The sequence below is a fragment of the Saccostrea cucullata genome, unplaced genomic scaffold, assembly GCF_032062105.1.
Source record: "Saccostrea cucullata isolate Sc308-1 unplaced genomic scaffold, CSIRO_AGI_Scuc_v1 ctg571, whole genome shotgun sequence".
NCBI classification, from domain to species: Eukaryota; Metazoa; Mollusca; class Bivalvia; order Ostreida; family Ostreidae; genus Saccostrea; species Saccostrea cuccullata.
In genome coordinates this window covers 481,412-499,356 of record NW_026932178.1, presented here as the reverse complement: position 1 = coordinate 499,356, position 17,945 = coordinate 481,412, and the positions used below count along the sequence as shown (strand labels likewise).

Below are 17,945 nucleotides of genomic sequence, written 5' to 3'. Positions count from 1 at the left end.
CTATTTTCATACAATTTATGGAATTCAGTACATTTCAAGAATTTTTCAAAATTTGACTTTTGTGGGGGTAAATATATGCAATATACCGGATATAGTTCTTTGTATAGGAACACAATTTTTAAGGTATAACGACAAAATTTCTCTTCCAATTGATTCTTCTTACTTTTTCATCATTGAAAATTAAACTAAAATTATCAGCCCTGCTTACTGATGGAAAAAGTCAAATAAATGAAAATTATTTTTTTCATTCTCTAAAGCAGATTCTTCTTAAGAGTAACAATTAAATTCATTTGTAAGAATAATAAGTTCATTTATTTTCGAATTAAAGACAATAAGATGGAAGTTGAACATAACTTTGGGTCAACTTTTAAAGCCCAGATATTTCTACCGGGAAAAAATTCCAAAGATCTTCATAATACATCAAAGCCTAACATTCAACAATGATATTACAATATCTCCATGTTTTGGGTAGCAGGATTGGTTATTAACACAAAATAAGACCAACCATTTTCATTGGAATAAAGATGTGATAAATATTCCACAAATCTGCTGAAGAACAGCAGGGCTACGGAAACTCATTGATATCCATGGACCGCATATTTTGAATTAAAGAATAAATCAGAGACCATAAATAAAGATATAAAGAGACTTTATCACTCTCAGGTAATTTGTTTTTAATGTTTTGCATTTATTTAACTGATTTTTATAAAGAGAACCCTCCCTGCTCTATTCTCATTTGTGTAGCTGTTTGTATTTTGTTGTATGGTTCTTGTCTGAGGGATTGTTGGTATGAGTTTAGAGCAGCCTGTAGGTTCCCTGTCACCTGTTGACAGATTCCCAGAATCTGCCACGATATGTCTCTGTGATGTAAAGGTATAAGCTGTCCCTGATCATGGAGAACTAGGGTCTGTAGATTATCTAGAGCTGTTTGTACTCTCATTGTGTCTACATGTCTGTAGCACAAGATCTCTAGCATGTATAACAGTATATAGGGTGGGACGTATAATACAGGCCAGAAATTCTGTAGAGCAGACTGTTGTTCTGGTATCAATTCATTGATGTAATGGATTTCATTGTCAAGTCGGATATTCCTTGCTACAGCCTGTCTCATCTTTGTAGACCAGGACTGTCCTCCTACAGCCTCAGTATACATCTCTATATCTACATTATACCCATACATCACATGTAGCTGTGCTAACTTGACCTCGATCATCTCCATAATAGTTGTAGCTTCCATGTATCTAAATGTCTTGTAATAATACATAGCTATGTACAGCGTGTCAGTAATACAACCAAACTTGGTTGCTAATTTCAGCATTTGACAGGAGATTTTATGAGATCTATACATCAGTTTGTTTTTATGTGTGCAAGTTTCAATGTGAAATATAAAAGCAGTTTCATTAAGGACATTAGCTGTAAGTCTCTGTAGCATCATGACTTGATACTGTGTCAGGAGTGGTGAACCTATCATCTGTTCTATTGTTTGTAGAGATCTCATATAACTTTGTATGCTTGATTTGTGTAATGCTTCATGTTCCTGAATTTCCTTATATAGGTTTTTATCAAACCCAGCCTCAGAAATCAGAGTATGTTCATCTGTACAGATGGAGAGCCTGAGGTTATGTAGAACATTTGTAATACAAGACCGAATGGAGGGACTGTGTAACAGGAATGCTAAACCCTTCTCATACAACCCATACAGTCTTATAAAGAGCTGATGTTGTTTGTCGCCACGAATTTTACTCAGAAACATGTTGTTATCTGGAATGAAAAAGTTAGGACAGAACCCCTCATAAACCCATTTCAAGATGAGTTTAAAACAGACCCAGAAACACCCCAGGAGATTTTGTGGACTCCAGTGAGGTATTACATTTTGTTGAATCACCCAGAAAACCACTGTCTTCATGTGATATGAACACAGTAATTTATCATCACCACCAAGTCCATTGTTAATAATTTCTGTTAAGAACAATTTAAGCAAGCCGTATGTCAAAAACTGACAGTGGTTCATTGTATACACAAGTTTTTGCTCTGCTAGAGAGAAAGAAATTCTCCATTCAAGGTGTTCATGACATCCTAGCTTATGTCCAATTGCTACAAAGTGACATCCTTGTTTTACTATATTATCAACAACATGACGCTGGGGCCAAAAGTGACATCTGTCTATCCATGAGGAGGCAGATGGAGGCCAAAAGTCACAAACAAAACAGATGGCTTGATCATATTCTAGTGTTCTGAATGTTCCACTTGCACAAGGTCCATGCCGAGTTGACGTTCTTATAAATGCTGAGCATATGAACTGTATGAATTTAGAACTAGATATATAATGTCTGTTATTAATTTGAACACAAGCTGTCTGGATTCCAGTGTCCGTGCTTGGTGACAGTAAATATAACAAAGTAAATCCTGGTGGACTATTAGAACAGTCACAGAGGACCAGTGTTTGTCTGTGTGTGTTGTAATACTGAGACTGAGATAATTCCCAGATCACACGGTGATCATTTGGCCAGTACATAAAGTCATGATCTGATCCTTCCAGTCTGAATCCTTCTCTTTCACTTCCACTCTTCATGCTACTGTGGTCATCACTTGATCTCACTTGATTGTCCACCATCTCCCTGATGTCCATCACATCTCTTCTCATGGCCACCAGTTGTGAAGTTCCCACTTTACGACACAGTCCCACAAACACTGACTCTGATATGTGTTGTATGGCTCTTTTACTGGTAAAAATAAAAAAAAATCAATATACTGTGAAATCACTAACTTTCGTGGGGATTTAATTTTCGTTGTTTTCGAGATATGAGGAGACCCATGAATTCATGCCCACCACTAAATGTAAATTTTCATATGCTCAAGTACTAAAAAGCTTCTAATCCACGAAATCAAATCCCTACGAACCAATATTTTTTCCTTAAACCACGAAAATTTGACCCCACGAAAACATGTGATTTTACAGTAGTAATCATCATTAAAATACTAATCTATATTCCAAAAAATAAGTTTATACCTGCAGATTTAAAGAATGTTTACAAATATCTAAATCGTTCCTACTCTAAATACACAATAAAATAGTTTTCTGAAGTATTTTGATAAAGTTAAAATTAAATATTATGAAAGTGCAAGGACGCGTCGATCAAACACCATCAGAAATTAGAATTTTCTATAACTTTAAATAATTTTGTATGAAATGCATGCTTATATAGCATCACATAAGTTTGTATGAAATGCATGCTTATATAGCATCACATAAGTCATGAAATTATACAGAGAGTTACAGAAAATATAAAATTCTCATCTCCAGAAAAGCAAAACATAGTAGCATAGTCATGTTGAAATTGAAATGTATTTCCATGACTTGTATAGTTTAATTCAATAAATCTTAAACATGGAATCGAATTTTATTTAGGGAAAAATGTCATAATAGCAGGTCTAAATTGGCTAGGAGGTCAGTGTTGTGTCATAGGATTATCGTTTACCTCATAAAATGCTTCACATGTTTCAATCTTTCTAAGGTTATCATTTATTTACCAAAATCTTAAAAAAAAACTGATTAACATAACATAAGCATTTTGATACGTCATACAATTCTACATGAAAACTTACGTTAAATAATTTTGTGAGCCTCTTATGGAGTCCATGTTGAGAGGTAAGATCTGAAAAGTTCCGGGTGCTATATTTAGTAAAAAGAAAAATCCATCTACTTTCGTTTTGATATATTTTGCCTTTTTGTATCATTGAAGATAAAATCATGGAATGGCATTAATGACAGCTAACTTTTTAAGAGATACAATTAAATGAACAAACAATTAACATATATTGACGCAAGAATCAAAACTCGGCTGCAAACCAATTGGTCCTTTCAATGAAGCAATTAGAAACTGGAATGCTTGATCTGTTATTAAAATATCTTATATTTATCTGTTAATAAATATATCTCAGTGACATTGTGCATTTGTTTGCGACTTTACAGGATTTTCTTCAACACATAATACATATACATTAATACATGTATAAGCAAACTACTCATAGTCCGCTGCGTCTCCGTGCACAGTTTGTTACAAACCAACTCGATCTGTCGGAAGTTTGATGTTTTTGTCTTTAAGGTCATACGACACGTTCCTCAAATATACCGGTATGTCCTGTTACTCTTGGTATTATATTCATATTTGTCATTCTCTTCTGATTTCTACATTGTTTTCAAAATTCTTATAGGTATAAGTACACCCAAAATTGTGATAAAGGCCATTCAAGAGATTTCCCATAAGGGGTATATAAGAAATATGACTCTGCTTGGTAAGTTACCCTCATTTTTCGTGAGGAAACTTGTTTAAGTACCTTTACTTCAATGACAAATTTTGAGGAAAAGTTATACGTTTTTGAGGAAAGTGTCGTGTGATCTTACAGTAGTTTTTACATTTAAAGGTTAGAACTAAAGGTTAAAAGCTTATCTTAATCATATGAATGTTCAATAATTTAATTTAAACTGCTTTAACTCCACAGAAACGCACGACGACTTCAAACTTTCATATCAAACAAGTAGAGCTTTTTAAAAAAGCTTACCGTCTTTAGCAACAATCTTAAACAGTAAACTGGTCTACACCTATCAGGCCGTATAATTCTTTTGAATTTCTTGCTTTTGTATTTCTAAATTAGCTTTTAACGGGCATTAGCCCTACCACGGTTGTCGCTCGGTCATCTCCGTAAACTTTGACTGGCCGAGAGCTTTCGGCAAACCTCGGCTTCCATTCCATTTTCAAACAAAAAGGTGAAAAGAATAATAACAAATTGTAAAGCCTGCAAGCAATAAAAATTTTATTATATTTATCATGAAATTATAGAGACCTTTTTATTTATTGCTATAAAAAATATCATGTTATTAAGAAATAATTACTGCTGATTTTGTTGTTCGCTTATCTTAATCATATGAATGTTCAATAATTTAATTTAAACTGCTTTAACTCCGCAGAAACGCACGACGACTTCAAACTTTCATATCAAACAAGTAGAGCTTTTTAAAAAAGCTTACCGTCTTTAGCAACAATCTTAAACAGTAAACTGATCTACACCTATCAGGCCGTATAATTCTTTTGAATTTCTTGCTTTTGTATTTCTAAATTAGCTTTTAACGGGCATTAGCCCTACCACGGTTGTCGCTCGGTCATCTCCGTAAACTTTGACTGGCCGAGAGCTTTCGGCAAACCTCGGCTTCCATTCCTTTTTCAAACAAAAAGGTGAAAAGAATAATAACAAATTGTAAAGCCTGCAAGCAATAAAAATTTTATTATATTTATCATGAAATTATAGAGACCTTTTTATTTATTGCTATAAAAAATATCATGTTATTAAGAAATAATTACTGCTGATTTTGTTGTTCGTTTTGTCATTTTTATAAGATTGAAAATCTTGCAAAATTGTTAAGTCGTACGAAAATTAGATCATCAGAAAGTTATCTCCTTGCCTTGAACAGCATTTCAACCAATGAAATAATTGAAAATTTTTTCATCATGCAATTTCTACCAATCACAAAAGAGAGGAAGTGCATAGTCCGAAGACTGTAAAAAAACTTCAACTATACAATACCGTCTTCCAAGGAAGACAGTAATAACCGACCGCCTCCTGGCGTCCAATAACAAGAGGCCCATGGGCCACATCGCTCACCTGAGCACATCAGCTAGGAAAAAGCACATCAATCAGATCAGAACTGAAAAGTTTACTGAGAGGGAGGGTGAGGGCTCGTGAGAGGGCTTTAATTCTAATACTACTTGAGAATGCCTCCGTATCAATATTGCATATAACTTCTTGAGAAAAAGATAATATAGATTTTTTTTAACATTTTGTTTGTACATATTATATATTACTTTGTAATAAATTGAACTTGACTCCCCATTGCTTCCCTCCCTACCCCAAAGGGTACTCATGATTTGAACAAATTTAAATATTCAATGGATGAGTATGCTTACATGTCAATATGACTAAAAGTAGCTTTTCTGTTATTGGGATTTTTCTCTTTATTTTCCTATGAAAAACTGTGATTTACCATAGTGGCCCTTCTTTATCCTTGGAGGTTATGATTTGAACAAATTTAGTCCTACACTATCTGAGGATGCTTCCATATAAATATCACTAACTATGGCTTTGCTATTCCACAGAAAACGATTTTTTAAAATATGTTTTAATGTAAAACTTGGACCCCCATTTTATGATTTGAACAAACTAGAATCAACAGTACCTGAGGATGCTTCTACATAAATAACACTGATCGTGGCTTTGCAGTACATGTACTTGAGAAGAAAATTTTTAAAGATTTCTCTATATATTCCTATGTAAAACTTTAATCAGCCGTTGTGACCCTATCCTAACCCGAGGGGTCATGATTTGAACAAACTTGAATGAACACTATCTGAGGATGATTCAACATGAGTTTAATCTTTCTTGTCCCAATTGTTCTTGAGAAGAAGATTTTTAAATATTTTTCGTATATATTCCTATGTTAAACTTTGATCGGCCATTGTGGCCCCACCCTGCCCTCGGGGGTCATGATTTGAACAAATTTGAATTTACACTGTCTGCATGAGGGTGCTTCCACATGAGTTTCATATTTCCTCGCACAGTGGTTCTGGAGAATAAGATTTTAAAAAAAATTCTATAAACACTGTACATGTATTCCTTTGTAAAACTTTGATCGGCCATTGTGGTCTCACCCTACCACCGAGGGTCATGATTTGAATAAATTTGAATATACACTACCTGAGGATGCTTCTACATGAGTTTCATCTTTCCTGTCTCAGTTGTTCTTGAGAAGAAGATTTTTAAAGATTTTTCCTATTTATCCCATGTTTACCCCTTCCTCCCGAAGATATAGCTCAAGTGATATCGTTTTTATATCCCACACTTAAGTGCAGTTATGACGTCACAATAGCTTTTGCGTTAGTGTGATGACGTAAAATAAAGGGGAGTCCCATATAAAATAGTGTTAATATAGCGGAGTCCCATATAAAAATAGTGTTAAACATAGGTTGTGAAACAATAAACATAGGATAAAAAGAATCTCCGATGGTTTGTAGTTAGATATGATTTTTATCCAACTCTATGTGTGTTTTTTTTTATCCCTATGCCAAGGCTCGGGGATAAAAATCACACAACTCATTTGATATAATTCATATCCAGCTACAAACCATGGGAGATCCAATATATATTCCTATATAAAACTTCTATCGGACATTGTGGCTCCACCCTACCACCAGGGGTCTTGATTTGAACAAACGTAAATGTACACTATCTAAGGGTGATTCAACATGAGTTTCATCTTACCTGTCCCTATGGATCTTGAGAAGAGGATTTTCAAAGATTTTTCTTATATATATTCCAATGTAAAAGTTTGATCGGCCTTTGTGGCCCTTCCCTACCCCCGGGGGTCATGATTTGAACAAACTTGAATCTATACTACCTGAGGATGATTCAACATGAGTTTCAACTTTCCTGTCCCTACGGATCTTTAGAAGAAGATTTTTAAAGATTTTTCCTATATATTTCATATAAAACTTTGATCGGACATTGTGGCCCCATCCTACCTCCGGGGGTCATGATTTGAACAAACTTGAATCTATACTTCCTGTGGATGATTCCACATGAGTTTTATCTTTTCTGGCCCAGTGGTTCTTGAGAGGAAGATTTTTTTTAAATGCCGTTAATTTTTCACTTATTCATAATTATTCCCCTTGGAAAATGGCGTGGTCCTTCATTTGATGAAACTTGAATCCCCTCTACCCAAGGATACTTTTAGCAAGTTTGGATGAAATTGGTCCAGTGGTTCTTGATAAGAAGATGAAAATGTGAAAAGTTTACAACAACGACGACAACGACAGACAACGGACAAATTTTGATCAGAAAAGCTCACTTGAGCCTTCGGCTCAGGTGAGCTGAAAATGTGTAGGAAATTCATCTACGTTATATTTTGTTTATGGTCGACAAAACAGTCATAGTTTTAATTGAAACCAGGCAAGCTTTGATCAAGGTAAATAGATCGATTACTTGAATTAAAACAAGAGAAGAACAAAAGCTTTTCTCTTGACCTACACAAGGGCATACCTACTTTTATCTAAATGCACCTTTTAGGACCCTGCTTGTGAGAAAAATCAGACCTTCCGAACAAATATCCTGGTTCTCTTTACTCACTTTTTGGATACTCCCTATAGAGGGGATGCTTTCCCCTCCATGGCACGTGATCTTATACCTGATGCTTTAGAGGTCCGTATTTGCTCCGCTACCAATTTATTAGGTTTTATTTGACTTTTGAGCTTGATTTTCCACATGTACATCAAGATTTTATTACAGTCGTACCTGAAAAAGTATTAATTTAATACAAATTACCTCTCCGGATAGAGCAGTGCCACAATAAGGATACAAAGTTTTACATAAAAATGTATATAAGAAAAATCTTAAAATCTTCTCAAAAGCTATCAGCCAGAAAAGCTGAAACTTATTTGGAAGCATTCTAGGGTAGTGTACATGCACATTCTAAATTGCAAACATCATGACCCCTGGGGGTAGAGTGGGAGCACAATAGGGAATCCATATTTTACATTGAAATATATAGAAAACAATCTTAAGAAAACTTCTCAAGAACCACTGGGCCAGAAAATGTGAAATGCATCCTGGGGTAGTTAAGATTCTAAATTTTTAAAATCATGACCCCCTGGGGTAGGGTGGGGCCACAATAGGGAATCCAATTTTAACAAAGAAATATATAGGGAAAAACTAAAGAAATCTTGTTCTTAATAACCAATTGTCCAGAGAAGAAGCTGAAACTTATGTTGATCCTTAGGTAGTGTACATTCCTAATTGTAAAAATCATAACCCAGGGGGTGAGGGTGGTACAGCCGCAATAGGTATAACAAGGAGAAGGGGTCTGGTAAAGAATGACACCATGCAAGAAGGATATGGAGATAACGAACAGTATTCAATCTCAAAGTCCATAAAACAATACAAAATAAGAGAAGAGCAAACACGGACCCCCGAAACAACAGGGGTGGGATCAGGTGCCATGGAGGAGTGAGCATCCCCTGCCGAACGGGCACACCCGCCGTGTGCTCGTTGTCATGCAAGTTACCCAGGTGAGGGCATGGGACTCTTGTCTTTGTTATGACTTAAGTTGTATTCTTCAATATCTGTATTGTCTTCAACCAGTTTTCATGTCTGTCAATTTTATTTGTACAATTGTGCTCTTTATTTTACTTTTTTCTAATATTTTCTGATATGATATAGTTACCTTGGTATTTTTCAAAGTTTGATTTCAGTTTTAGAGACCCTTGCGAATTACCATCGTTTTTCTTTTACTGAAAGTCACATTTTATTTGCGAGAACTTTATTTTCACATATTTACTTTGGTACTGGGCTTTAAATTAGATTTATCACCTATTTTACATATACAAGATCGCCATTACTACCTGCGTTGCTCTCAGATTTAGTTTATTTCTTTGTATCGGAAATGCTTGCGAGATTTTGCGATATCCTTGCATTGTTTGAGGTTTTGTAGAAGACAAAATATACAACCTGAATTATAATATTTTAAAGCTTGGGTTAGTTGTCTTTGCAATATTTTACGTTATACAAAATGTCTGTGTACAGTCTTTATCTCTGGTCATTCCACTTTAGTTGTAGTTTGGGATTTTTATCATTGGTCATTCCACTTTAGTTGTAATTTAGGATTTTATTACTGGATTTCGGCGATCACAACTCACTCCTCTTCAGGAAATGTAACCATTTGTACGCCCGCGATGGAACTACGCCATGTAGAAAAACGATCATTGTTCTGTACGCTATTATTATGGAAGTTTAATGATTCCTTAAAATGTCCGGAAGAAGGAAGTCGTATTTTTGGTGTAGTTCTTATAAATTATGCAATACAGAGATTTATTATATACCCATCAATTTCCTTGTTTTTGTTACTGTTAATTTTACCGAGTTTGATCCGATTTTCCGGATCACCACACTGTGGTTTTCTGAATCCATATCACCACTCTCTGAAACTGATGACGTAGTACGCAAAAACATGACGTTATTTTTCTTGCGCGTTAAAAAGTCCCTTGTTATTATGCTTTGGTTTATGGATAGATATTAATACAATTGATCTTTAAAGTTTTATTTTGATATATTTAGCCAGTTATAAGGGGGTATATAATAAATTTATCATTATAACAGTAACTTGATCCGAAGAGCCGTATCACATCTCGATGACAGGCGCGGATCATCAGATCAAACTCGACGCTTCGCGTCTCGTTAGATCTGATGATCTGCGCCTGTCAACTCGACGTGATACGACCCTTCGGATCAAGTTACTGTTATAATATATATATATATATAACGCTACAAATCGAAGTGCCTAGAACAAAGACGGCAGGTGAGACCGATCAGCAGGGAATGCTTACCCTTCCATGGCACCTGATCCCATCTCTTGTGTTGTAGATGGAGGACCGTGATTGCAACGCACCTATTTTGTACTGATTTGTGGAGTTTTGAACTGGAAAACTGTTCGTTACATGTAGAATGTACATGTACCTTCTCATATTCCAATTCACCGTACACAGGTCTTAAATTATTATTTAATTTTATTAAATGCCAGTTCTGCTTTTTTCCATGATGGATCACTACTTAACCAGTGTAGAATAGAAAATTCAGACATCTTGTAAGTTAGTTTTTGATACTGCTGAAACGTTACTGGTTGGTCCAGCTCGCGCCCCCTAGCGGTGATTTGTTTCCCAATATAACCGATAAAGTTAACGACCGGCTGGATCTTGTATTCACTTACTTTATATTGAAACAAAACGTCTCATTAAGAACAATATTCATACATTGTTTACTTAAATCTAGCTGTGTTTATTTAAGCATTATTGTTTACACATGTTCACATGTACATGTTTATTTTTTCCGGCGCTCGAAGAATTTTAAGGCAGTAATGTAGAGTGCTTTATTACCATTTTCTGTTTTATTCACCAACATATTCAGAACACAACCTCAAAACTTGTAACTTAATTAATTGAGAGATTGCGTATAAGTAGAATATATCTAAATTACTTCATATGTCAGTCCGTCAGAATTCTGTTCAAACAAGACCATTAACCCCGTTTTGAAAAACGAATACAAACTTTGAAAACACCCCGAAAATGATATTTTGTACATGTATATATTTTATGTAATAAAACTAATTTGAATATCATCAGGTTGTCAAGTAAAAAACGGTTTGACGAGGAATTAAATGCGTTTGAAGTAAAAAAAAAAAAAACAAATTTATAAACCTCTTCAAAATGTGCTGCAAAAAATGGAGATCTCTAGAATAAGAATCGAACTTTCCCTGTTCATGGCTTGAGATATCTCCCTTTACTTAAAGTGCTGTATTCCCTATACATGAATAAGGAATATTCCTAATACATGCCTGTCTACCGGGAAAAAATTCAAAAGATCTCCATAATCCATCAAAGCTTGACATTAAACAATGATATTACAACCTTACACAAGTTTTTGGTGGCAGGATTGATTTTTAACATAATATAAGACCAAAGATTTTCATTTGAATAAAGATGGGATAAATGTTTCCACAAATCTGCTGAAGATCAGCAGGCCTAAGAAGACTCATTAATACTCATGGACCTCCTAATTTAAATTAAAGAATAAATCAGAGACCATAAAATAAAAATAAAGGGACATTAACCAGGTAATTTTTCATAAATGTTTGGCGTTTTTTACTTATTAGGTGATTTTAAAGAAGGAACCCTCCCTGCACCATTCTCATTTGTGTAGCTGTTTGTATGAGAGAATTTTGGTATGAGTATAGAGCAACCTGGAGGTTCCCTGTCACCTGTTGACAGATCCCCAGAATCTGACATGGTATGTCTCTGAAATATAAACGTATAAGCTGTCCCTGATCATAGTGAACTAGGGTCTGTAGATCATCTAGAGCTGTCTGTGCTCTCATTGTGTCTACATTTGTAACACAAGAACTCTAGCATGTATAACAGTATATAGGGTGGGATATATTATGTAGGCCCCTCGTTCTGAAGATCAGATTGTTGTTCTGGTATCAATTCACTGATGTAATGGATGGCATTGTCAAGTCATATTCCATACTACAGCCTGTCCTATCTTTGTAGACCAGGACTGTCCCCCTACAGCCTCAGTATACATCTCTGTATCTACATTATACCCATACATCACATATGGCTGTGCTAACTTGACATTGATCATCTGTATAATAGATAAAGCTTCCATGTATCTAAGTGTCTTGTAATAAAACATGGCTATGTACAGCATGTCAGTAAAGAATCCAAACTTGGCTGCTAATTTCAGCATATGACAAGAGATTTTGTCAGCTCTATACCTAAGTTTGTTTTTATGTGTGCAAGTTTCCATGTGAAATATAAAAGCAATGCTCCGAAGGACAAAAGCTGTAAGTCTCTGAAGCATTAAGTTTTGATACTGTGTCAGGAGGGGTGAACCTATCATCTGTTCTATTGTTTGTAGAGATCTCATATAACTTTGTATGTTGAATTTGCGTAGTACTTCATGTGTCTGTATTTCAATATATACGTTTTCATCAAACTCAGCCTCAGAAATCAGAGTATGATCATTTGTACAGATGGAGAGTCTGGGGTTATGTAGAACATTTATAATACAAGACCGGATGGTGGGAATGTATAACAGGAATGCTAAACCCTTCCCATACAACCCATACAGTCTAAAAAATAGCTGATGTTGTTTGGCGCCATGAATTTTACTCAGAAACATGTTGTTGTCTGGAATAAAAAAGTTAGGACAGACCCCCTCATACACCCATTTAAGGATGAGTTTAAAACAGACCCAGAAACACCCCAGGAGATTTTGTGGACACCAGTGAGGTATTGTATTTTGTTGAATCACCCAGAAAACTGCTGTCTTCATGTGATAGGAACACAATAATTTATCATCATCACATACTCCATTGTTTATTATTTCTGTTAAGAACAATTTAAGTAGGCCGTATGTCAAGAACTGACAGTGGTTCATTGCATACACAAGTTTTTGCTCTGCCAGAGAGAAAGAAATTCTCCATTCATGATCTTCGTATATGCCTAGCTTATGTCCAATTGCTACAAAGTGACATCCATTTTTAACTATATCATCCATAAAAATGAGGCGGAGGCCAAGAGTGACACCTGTCTGTCCATGAGGAGGCAGATGGAGGCCAAAGGTCACAAACGAAACAGATGGCTCGATCATATTCTAGTGTTCTGATTCTTCCACTTGCACAAGGTCCATGCCGAGTTGACTTTCTTATTAATCCAGAACACATGATCTGTATGTATTTAGAACTAGATATACTCTAGACAAAATTGCTAACGCACCACTTAATATTTCTTTGTTTGTTTTAAATTTGAACGGAAGAAAATCGTATTAGTATATTATTTTAATAATTTATTATAATACAGAAAATAAAACATGATTTGATGCAAAGTTATTGAACAGTTGCGCTGAGCACAGTTTATGAAACATTAGTACCCCCAATTATGAGATTCACACTTCAATATCTGGTATGGCCTCCATTTGCTCGGATAACAGCTAGGCATCTTTGCCTCATTGAATAAATGTAATTATGTAAAAATCTTTGTGGCACATTGTTCCACTCATTCAAAATGTCCCTTTGTAGTTCTGCAAGATTTCGTTGAGCAGGAAGTCGTCGAATTCGCCTATCCACCTCGTCCCACAAATTCTCAATTGGGTTAAGATCTGGACTACACAGCGGCCATTCTAAAACCCGGATGTTGTTCCTCTGCAGCATTTCTCTTGTCGTCCTTGCAGTATGACATGGAGCATTGTCCTGCATAAAGATCATCCCGCGATTTGCTCGCAAATGTGGTATTAGGCAAGGACGGATGATGAGATCCTGATATCTCTGAGCATTCAAATCTTGATTCACGATTATGGCCTGAGTCTTTGTATGTAAAGAAATCCCCGCCCAGATCATTACAGACCCTCCTCCAAACTGCCCCTTCTCTTTCACACAAGGTGCACTGTACCTTTCACCTCTCCTGCGATAGACTCTCAATCTTCCATCTGAACGCCGTAAATTGAACCTTGTCCTGTCGGTAAATAAGACATTTGCCCAGTCAGCACGAGTAAATCTCAAATGTCGTCTTGCCCACTGCAGTCGGATCCGTCGATGTCTTTGAGTCAATACAACACCAACAAATGGCCGTCTTGCCCGCAAACCAACCTCTTTAAGCCGATTTCGCACTGTTTGCGCACTGATGTTGCATTGATGGTTACCAATGATCATCGTTGATGTTGCAACAGCTGTGGTGCCTCTGTCTCTCAGGTGAGATAATGCGATGTGTCTGTCCTGTCCCCTAGTAGTTACCCGGCGCTTTGGAATTCTTGCTCGGTCCCCCACACTTCCGGTTTCCACGAATTTCCGGTACAACCTTGCAATTAATGTGTGGTGCTTATTTAACACTGTGGCTACCTAGAAAAGATATTTTTGTCATTAAATAAGCTTGCTGCATCATGTTTTAGCCAATATCATCGGCAATCGTTAAATTATTTAGGTTTTAACTTACCTCTCTAAAGGAACACCCTGCAGAGACCATACCAACTGCCCTGCCACGCTCTTCTGTGGTCAAACGCCGCATACCCCGTCGGTTTTTTTTTGAGGTTTTATGATTTCATGCAACAATAATAAGAACACAAAAAAGAAAGTAACGATTTATTCTTCCAAAAAGCGTGAGCACGATTTTTAAGCATTTCTAAAGACCAGCTACGCTTCAGTTAACATTGCATCCATTTATCCGTTTGGGCATTTAAATGTCTATTTAAAAACTAAGGCCACCTATTTAAACATAAAATACATCTAAAACAAGTTTTCGGAGTATAAATTTTAATTTTTTTAGGTGGTGCGTTAGCAATTTTGTCCAGTGTATATTGTCTATTATACATAGTAACACAAGCTGTCTGGATTTCTCTGTACATGCTTGGTGACAATAAATATAACAGAGTGAATCCTGGTGGACTATGAGAACAGTCACAGAGGATCAGTGTTTGTCTGTGTGTGTTGTAATACTGAGACTGAGATAATTCCCAGATCACACGGTGATTATTTGGCCAGAACATAATGTCCACATCAGATCCTTTCAGTCTAAATCCGTCTCCTTCACTTCCACTCATCATCATACTAAGCTCATCACTTGTTGTCACTTGATTTTCCACCATATCCGTGATGTCCACCACATCTCTCCTCATGGCCACCAGTTGTGAGGTCCCCACTTTACGACACAGTCCCACAAACACTGACTCTGATATGTGTTGTATGGATCTTTTACTGGTAAAAATAATATAAATCAATATACCTGTAGGACATGTAGTTATCATCAGAAAAACACTAATCTATATTTCAAAGAAATAGGCTTATACCTGCAGATTTTAAGAATGTTTAGAAATATCTACATAGTTCCTACTCTAAATTTTCTGAATTACAGTTTTAATACATGTATATTTTTCATAAATACACAATAAAATCGCAGTTTTCTGAAATATTCTGATAAAGTTAAAATTAAATAGTTTGAAAGTACATGGACGTATCGATCAAACATCATCTGAAATTCGAATTTTCAATAACTTTAAATAAGAATTTTATTATAATTTTGTATAAAATGCATGCTTATATGTCATCATATAAGTCATGAAATTATACAGAAAAGAGAGTTTGAGAAAATATGAACCAAAAACTTCTCATCTCCAGAAAAGCAAAACATAGTCATAGCATACTCCCAGTAGTCATGTTGAAATTGAAATGCATCTCCAAATATATTTAATTCAATAAATCTTAATGCCTAGGTCCTCGATGGGATCAACATGGAATCGAACTTTTTCAGGGGGAAAAATGTCATATTAATAGCAGGTCCAAATTGTCTAAGATGTCAGTGTTGTACCATAGGCCTATTATTTACCTTATAAACTGCTTCACGTGTTTCCCTCGTTCTAAGGTTATTATTTATTTACCAAAGTCTGAAAAGAAACTGATTTACACAATATAAGCATTTTATACGTCATACGTTTCTTCATTAAAACTTACATTAAATGATTTTGTGAGCCTCTAATGGAGTCCATGTTGAAAGATAAGATCTGAAAAGTTTCAGGTGCTATATTTAGTTAACAAAAATCCATCTACTTTCGTTTTGATTTATATTTCCTTTTTGTATCATTGAAATTAAAATCATGGGATGGCATTTTTGACAGCTGATTTTAAGAGATATGTTTCAATGAACAAAAAATGTGAAGGAAATGCACGCACATATATTTTCTTTGTGGTCTACAAAAACAGTCATAGTTTTAATTGATACCAGGCAAGCTTTGATAAAAGTAGAATAGATTACATTTTTAAATTAAATCAAGAGAAGAACAAATGCTTTTCTCTTGACTTCCACAAGGGCATACCTACTTCGGGCCTAAAGGCACATCCCAGACCCCTGTTTGTGAGGAATTCAATCCTTCTTAACAAATATGCTGGTTCTATTCAATCATTTTTTGGATACTACCTATAGAGGGGATGGTTACCCCTCCATGGCATGTGATCTCATCTCTGATGTTTTAGAATTCTGTAAATACACCCCTACCTATTTATTAGGTTTTAATTGACTTCTGAGCTTGATTTTCCTTATGTACATAAAATTTTATTACGTGTACTTGAAACAGTATTAATTTAATACAATGAACAGTACTGGTCAATACAATACAATACAATATTTTTTCCAATCATGATAGAGACAATGTACATAATAAAAGATAAGACCAATTAACCATGGTGGTGTGCAAATATTGTTAATACAATATAGAAATATTCAAACACATATACAATATTTTGATATCAATTGACTTAGTAATCTTAAGATTCACACATTTTCAATTGTAAAAAGCCATATTAACTTTTCCTTAATGAACATAATAAAAGGATTAAACCAATTTTAACATGGTGGTGTGCAAATATTGTAAATATATTAAAAGATGATGGTTGTCAGTCTATAAAATACATCAAGGGACGGTGCTTCAGGAAATGCATGAATTCTAGTCAAATAATTATATAAAATGAACAAGAGGTTGTATTCCTCCTCATGTCTAATGTAGATAGGCAAAAAGAGCACAATTATAATTTACAGAAAGTAACAATGTAGTAATGTTCAAACATCATATACAATATTTTGATAGGAATTTACTAAGTAATCTTAAGTAATACAAATTACCCCTTCGGGTAGGACAGTGCTACAATAAGGATACGAAGTTTTACATAGAAATGTATAGAGGATAAATCTTAGAAATCTTCTCAAAAACAATTAGCAAGAAAAGCAGAAACTTATGTGGAAGCATTCTTGGGTAGTGTAGATTCTAAATGGTAAACATCATGACTCCCGGGGGTAGGGCGGGCCAGAATAGGGAATCCATATTTTATATTGAAATATATAGAAAAAAAATCTTAAGAAAGAAAACTTCTCAAGAACAACTGGGCCAGAAAATGTTAAATGCATCCTGGGGTAGTTAAGATTCAAAATTTTTAAAATCATGACCCCTTGGGCCAGGGTGGGAACACAATAAGGAATCCAATTTTAGCAAAGACATATGTAGGAAAAAAACTTAAGAAATCTTCTCAAGAACCAATTGGCCAGAGAAGAAGCTGAAACTTATGTGGAAGAATCCTTGGTTAGTTTAGATTCCTAATTGTAAAAATCATGACCCAGGGGGCAGGGGTGCCAGGGCCACAATAAGTATTACAAGGGAGGTCTTTAAAGAATGACATCACACAAGTAACTCTGATGAGGCCATGGGACTCTTGTCTTTGTTACGACTTTAGTTGTATTTCTACAGAATTTGTAAGTTCTGGCCACCATTTTTGTCCTTTTGCTTAAATATACTCGAAATTTGAT

The 17,945-nt window shown here is 35.3% G+C and overlaps 1 protein-coding gene and 1 pseudogene across 1 annotated transcript; both read right to left on the bottom strand.

Moving 5' to 3' along the window:
• Positions 1-405: 405 nt before the first annotated feature.
• On the bottom strand, positions 406-3,641 carry LOC134234594 (uncharacterized). The gene is made up of 2 exons (XM_062716669.1): positions 3,607-3,641; positions 406-2,723 (listed from the first exon to the last, which is right to left on the bottom strand). Exons 1-2 carry the CDS (start codon positions 3,639-3,641, stop codon positions 704-706), a joined length of 2,055 nt encoding a protein of 684 aa, XP_062572653.1. The 3' UTR covers positions 406-703.
• An 8,117-nt stretch (positions 3,642-11,758) lies between these two features.
• On the bottom strand, positions 11,759-16,151 carry LOC134234593 (uncharacterized; annotated as a pseudogene).
• Between the last annotated feature and the right edge of the window lie 1,794 nt (positions 16,152-17,945).